General features: G+C 31.3%; 1 protein-coding gene across 2 annotated transcripts; it reads right to left on the reverse strand.

Moving 5' to 3' along the window:
- Nucleotides 1–1,765: 1,765 nt before the first annotated feature.
- LOC111407584 (E3 ubiquitin-protein ligase RHA1B-like) lies at nt 1,766–2,600 on the reverse strand. 2 transcript variants are annotated; one of them, XM_023037176.1, is made up of 2 exons: nt 2,473–2,599; nt 1,766–2,302 (listed from the first exon to the last, which is right to left on the reverse strand). In XM_023037176.1, exon 2 carries the CDS (start codon nt 2,281–2,283, stop codon nt 1,915–1,917), a length of 369 nt encoding a protein of 122 aa, XP_022892944.1. In that variant the 5' UTR covers nt 2,284–2,302; nt 2,473–2,599; the 3' UTR covers nt 1,766–1,914. The 2 variants fall into 2 exon arrangements, with proteins under 2 accessions (XP_022892944.1, XP_022892943.1); XM_023037175.1 differs by having other exon boundaries at nt 1,766–2,600.
- Between the last annotated feature and the right edge of the window lie 3,400 nt (nt 2,601–6,000).

The raw sequence follows: 6,000 nt of genomic DNA on the forward strand, positions 1-6,000 counted from the left end.
CGAGTATAATTCATACTAGGAAATTTACACAATGATCGGAAGGAAAAAACGAGATATCAAGAGTTCATCGAAGTCATTCAAGAATTTAAGACTTCTCCTCAATTACTTAATTTTTGGGTGATGTTTTTTAAACTTAGAATGATTTCTTGAAATTTTAATACGCCCAGCTAGATTTTTACATTGTTAGGATGAAGTGAACCCTCGTTATGAGAGTTTAGGTCTGAATAATTGGATTGATGTCAGTTTGCTTAAATGTGTATTATGGTTTACTTAGCTTTTCAATCAAGTGGCCATTAGTTGAATTATTTGTGTGTTTTATCGTCATGGAGAGAAATAATAGGATCGTTAACACGTAGTGATAATCATTCTGAGGTTTGATAGAAGATACAAATATACTTCTATGCTTCACATGGTTTCTATAGATGTTCTAACTCGTTTAATGCTTTCTTGCATGTTCGTCTCTTTCATAAAAATATATGAAGGTTACATGTAGGATTAAATTTAATTATTATAGAGAGAAGCTTTTAATTAAAATAGAAACATTACCAGTAAGGATGATTTCAAATAGTCATTTTAAATTATTAAACTAAAAATAGATTAACAGGAGATTTCTATATTTTAGCAATACATCTTACAAATTTGATAGACATTTACTTTGCTTTCGAGTTAGTTGATAAATTAGACATTGATTTGTTACAACTCAATATTGCTATTCGATTAAGGGTATTAATAGCTTCAACTCGATCAAACACTTAGTTCTCATGGATTCGACACTTAATTCATCATTATATTACTTGATTACAAACAGTGCACTTCCAAGTTTTCAAAGGATCACAACACATGTAGTACAACAAAATATGTCTCTTCAAGTTTTAGAAGGTTCAGGGAATGGCGAGATTCGAAACTCAACCTTTAAAAGTTTAGGCTTAATAAGATATTTTTTTATTTTTAATTTATTTAATTATGTATAACCAATAAATAAATAAAATAATTCATATTTTAAAAACTTATAGGAAGTTCACATATATTTTTGAAGTTTTCAACAAAAATATAAAATTTTAATATCATAATACTTTAAATCAATAAAAATTGGTGGCCAAAGAAAGCTATGATCAAGGCTGAGTTTGAGACATGATGATTTTTTTGTTGGACTTATTTCTTTTTCAGATTTTAGCGAAGCTTAACATTTTGTTGAGCTGAACTTTAAAAAAAAAAAAAAATCTCACTTGTTAATAAAACGTACACACCATTTTTGCCTAGACGCGAAGCTGGGCATTTCCTTCAAAATCTCGTTTGAGGAATTTTCCTAGTTGCTTTCCATTCACAAAAAGTAAAAGACAATGTAAATAACCTCAAAAGTTACTTTAACTAGCTATTGAACTTAACAAACAGTAAACAAAACTTCTGCACTATTCCATTTAATTCATCTTTGAAGAATTCAATAAAATCAAATATTTTGCACCAATCCATGTTATTTATTTAGAGCATATTTGAGTCATATTATAATGAAAATGAGAATGAGAGTTGTTATGGGCCCCACACCAAAAATAAAAATTCAAAAATTGTAGCTTGATATGATGAATAACGATCAGATTTTTCATTTTAATGAGATAAAAATGGGGATCAAACAGGGGCTAAATCCCATATCATTTTTACTTTTATTATAGAAAATAAAATTTATAGAAATCGATTTTACCAAGTTCTGATAATGCTATTAATTGCACTGAATATTCAAGAACCATCATTTTCAGTAAACCTGTCAAAAGAACCTCAAAATTACTAAAATTCATTACCAAACAAAAAACTGTACAATATCATCCTCCTCCTCTTTCCCTTTTTTTTTTTACCATATTTGCAGCCAATATTTACATTTAACCCACCAAAAAATGAAGAAGAAGAAATTACAATAAAAAACTACAAACCCGCAGTAATCGGCAAATGCTCGCCGTAGAAATCAGAAATCCCTGAAGCCATCCATACCCTCTCATTAAAAGCCTCCTGTAATTCCTCGGGAATAAACCGCGATCTACAAAGCGGACACGTTTTCTGATCGTGGTCCATCCAACGGTCCAGACAATTCCTGTGAAATACGTGTCGACAATTTGTCAGCCGTCGGATCTCATCGTCGGCGTTAAACTCGTACAAGCAGACAGCACAGTTTTCCGGCGGTTCAAATTCATTTAAATCGGAAAATTTCACCACTGGCAAAACCTCCCGGATCAGCTCTGCGGATACGGACTTGGGTTGCTCCGACGCTGAATCCATCCGGACCGGGTACGCCATTTCCGATTCCAAGAAATCCCTGAAGCCCAGTAGAGAAAAAACCGCAGACGTTGATTTTCGTATGAAAAACAGAACTGTCAGAAAGTAAACTAACAGTTTTGGAAGAAAAAGATCACTATATCCCATTGGGAATCCCATTGTTCAACTTAAAAACAAGAATAATCGCTTATACGGTGAAAGAAGTTGTACCTATATATAGCCGTTAGCAATGTGTGTGAGAGAGAGAGAGAGAGAGGTGTCAGCTTTTGGGTTAGAGAAATGGGAGAGAGAACCGAGGGAGGTTGAGTGGATTATACTAGAGAAGGTTCAGTACTGTGTGCGCGTGTAGGCTGTCAAATTAATACACACACGTTGAAGATAAATATAAATATAATTATTAGTTGATAAATATAATCAAAGGTTTGGTTAAACGCCATTTGGCCCCATTTTGTAGAGTTAAAAATGGGTGGAATAGTATTATTTTGAAAAATGAGTGATTGAAAAGAAAGGAAAAGTTTTCGATTTACGTATAATATTATTTTATGAAAGATTGTATGGTTGAAAATAGGAAAGAGAAAAATGTAATGTAATATAATAAAAATTAATGGGGGTCAAGGCTAAAAGTAGGTAGTTCGTTCACCATCATTTTTATATACAAAGTATCTTTGATATAGATTTTTTGAAATAAATATTATAAAAAGCAATTAGTATTATATAAAGTAGGAAAAAGCTATGAGTTCTTGTGCAAAATTATTTTATTGTAAGAATGAGTAAATGAAAATGAATTTCGAGAAAATTTGAATTTAAAGAATTTCTACCAAACAATGGATAAATCACAATATTTTGAAGGTAGGTACAGACATGGACACGTAAACAGTTAGGTGTCAAAAGTCGAAAGATCAAATTGAAACTGAACCGTGATCAAATTAGATATGTTAGTTGGTTGGTTCCGTAATTTTGAACTAGCAAGGAGCTTAATAATATAATTTTTAGATAATTTTTCAACCTTTTTCACATGTAACCATACAAAATTTTCATTTTTGGATTTCAATAGTCAATCCAGTCCGGATTGGATAACTCTCATTTATTTCATCAACTTGTCTTTATCAAAACATTAGTAAAGTGATTGCTCACTTGAAACTGAAATGAAAGTACAATGACCTTTGGAATACTTTTGTCCACTAAATTTACATGATACTCATCATATTAACATAAAACAATTAGAACACACAAAAACATAATAGAGACGTCCAAACATTTATCGTCGTGGTACATGTATGCATGGTACAACAAGTTGATGCATTACAATGAGTTATTTCACCAAAAAATAAAATAAAAGTAGTTCTTAACTTTGGATTTCAATTATTCAAATTAATATTATGTACTAAACATGACTCGACTCCGTCGCTACAAAGGCAATTGTCGGCAAGGCCCATCAAGGCAAACAGCATGGGACAGATGAAGTGTGAAGGCGTGGCTGTTTGTGAACCACAAAGTAGGCTAATCTGAAATGTGTATTGTGATGCCAAGACATTATGCCCCCACTTCTTGTCTATGAGAATAAGGCATTAAAATAGAGCCAAATTTCTTGATCCAGAAAATGGCCCCCCAACCCGATCATTCGGAGCGGATCTCAATCTCACTATTCGCTACCCTACACTCGTCCATGCTCCCTTGATTGTCTCTTCCTTTCTCTTCATGTTATCTCTTGTGCAAGTGTCAAACAAGCGTAGGCCAGCCTTTACCACGGATTTTAATCTAATTGTTGAAGATAAGGGTTGTGTTTGTAAATGTTATATCCTAAGTATCAATGTAGGTTGTATATACTTTTAATATGTTTAATGCATTATTTTGGTAAAATCAATTATTTATTTAAATCACTATTATAATAAATGATATTCAATAATAGAGTTCGTAGATTTAAGTTTTAATGAATTGTTAATCACAAGGAGTTGTGATTGTAAGATGTAAATTATAGATGACTGAATCTTAAATCATCCATTGTCGTAAATAATAGCAAGACGTAGATATCGTTATTATGGATAGACCATCACGTGTAGCATTTCTTACTCGTGAAGTAAGTAGCTGATCGTATAAGTTAAAGTGTGGTGACACTTCAATGAATACGTGAAGGTTTTGATATAGAACAAAATATTGGAGACATGCTAGGAGATTCCATATGATAACTATCTGAGTGTCAGTGGTTAATCTCTAACGTTCGATAGTGAAATTAGTCATTTGACTTGAGGTCATCATAATGTCTTATACGAGGACAGTCATACTTTGGTTATATTGGATGTTGCTCTATCAAGAATCACTAATACGATATCGTTCGGTCAAGTATCTTATGGAGGTTGTGTATGATCAATAGAGGATTCGTCACTTTTATATAATAGTAGATTATGATCTACATTCATTAAGTTTAGTTGATAATGAAATCCTTAGTCAATGTGTGCTCATAAGTCGAAAATGAGTTTTTGACTTGTATTGACTAAATAATGGAATAAAAGATATGATCGATAATTGATATTGATATATATCCATATCTCGTAATTGATTGGATTATATTAACAAATGGATTATAGTTTCAAGGTAAATGAACAAGTTTGATTTTGTCGTACCACGTGACATTTTTCGTTGAATGTATTGCCTTAACACATAGTTAGATGTCAATCAGTGACATCAAATGTGAATTAGTAATAAATTAAATGAAGCCATCGTTTGACCCTCATTAAATTCAATTACATTACATTTCATTTTTCTCTCTCCTATTTTCAATCACACAATCTTCCATAAAATAATATTACACGTAAATCAAAAAAATTTCTTCTTTTTCAACCTCTCATTTTTCAACAAATACTATTCCACCCATTTTCATTTTCAGAAAATGGGGGCCAAACGGGGGCTAAATGAGTGTTTTAATTAATCTATTTTAATTAGACCAAAATAATAATTCACGTCGTTAAATATCGTGATTATAAACCTAATGGGTCACATACAAAATGAGAACTAGAAGAATAAGATTTACTAATTAATTAACAAGTATTGGATAATTAGTTAATTTGATTGCTTATAAATAAGTCCAAATTAATAAATTAATTAATTCATGAACCAGATTTAATTAATTGAATTGATAAAATATTGGACCAGGTTAAGAGACGAGCCAAACCCGTTTAGGCTTATATAAATAAGTCGTCAGGGTTTGAAAACTGTAGAGAATTTTTATTATTCTTGCTAGCACAAGAAAAGCAAAAATTTCGATTATCTCAATTTTGTTCTCTGTGTGAATTTTCATTGGAGGTTGGACAATTGGGCAGTTGTGGGCTACAGATTGAGATTGTTGGGACAAAAGAAAAGTAAAGAAGTTTGCAGAATTCAACAAAGGTTTAATTTTTATCACAATTTTTATCTAAATACAACGCAGATCCTTGGTGAGAATTGAAATATTATTTATATTTCGTGGTGCATGATTAAGTAAATTCCCAACAGTGTTGGGCTCAACTTTATAATAGTATGGTTTGAATAAGTCAAATCACATGTCTTTTTAAATTTTCCTGTTTAAAAATTTAGAGTGTGCTTGATTGGAATGGAAAATATCACCTAAAAAAGAAAATGTTTTCCATCTTTTGTGGAAAATAAAAACCACTTCTATCCAAGAAAAATATTTTCCTCAAAAATAAGGAAAATTAGGCATATCTTCAGAAGTTGAAAAATGTTTTCCTTGAAAAAAATAGCAAT

The sequence above is a fragment of the Olea europaea genome, chromosome 13 (assembly GCF_002742605.1).
Source record: "Olea europaea var. sylvestris chromosome 13, O_europaea_v1, whole genome shotgun sequence".
Taxonomy (NCBI): domain Eukaryota; kingdom Viridiplantae; phylum Streptophyta; class Magnoliopsida; order Lamiales; family Oleaceae; genus Olea; species Olea europaea.

What these genes read in the sequence shown, in the direction of transcription:
- LOC111407584 (XM_023037175.1), bottom strand. Translation starts at nt 2,421, where the DNA reads ATGGGATTCCCAATGGGATATAGTGATCTTTTTCTTCCAAAACTGTTA.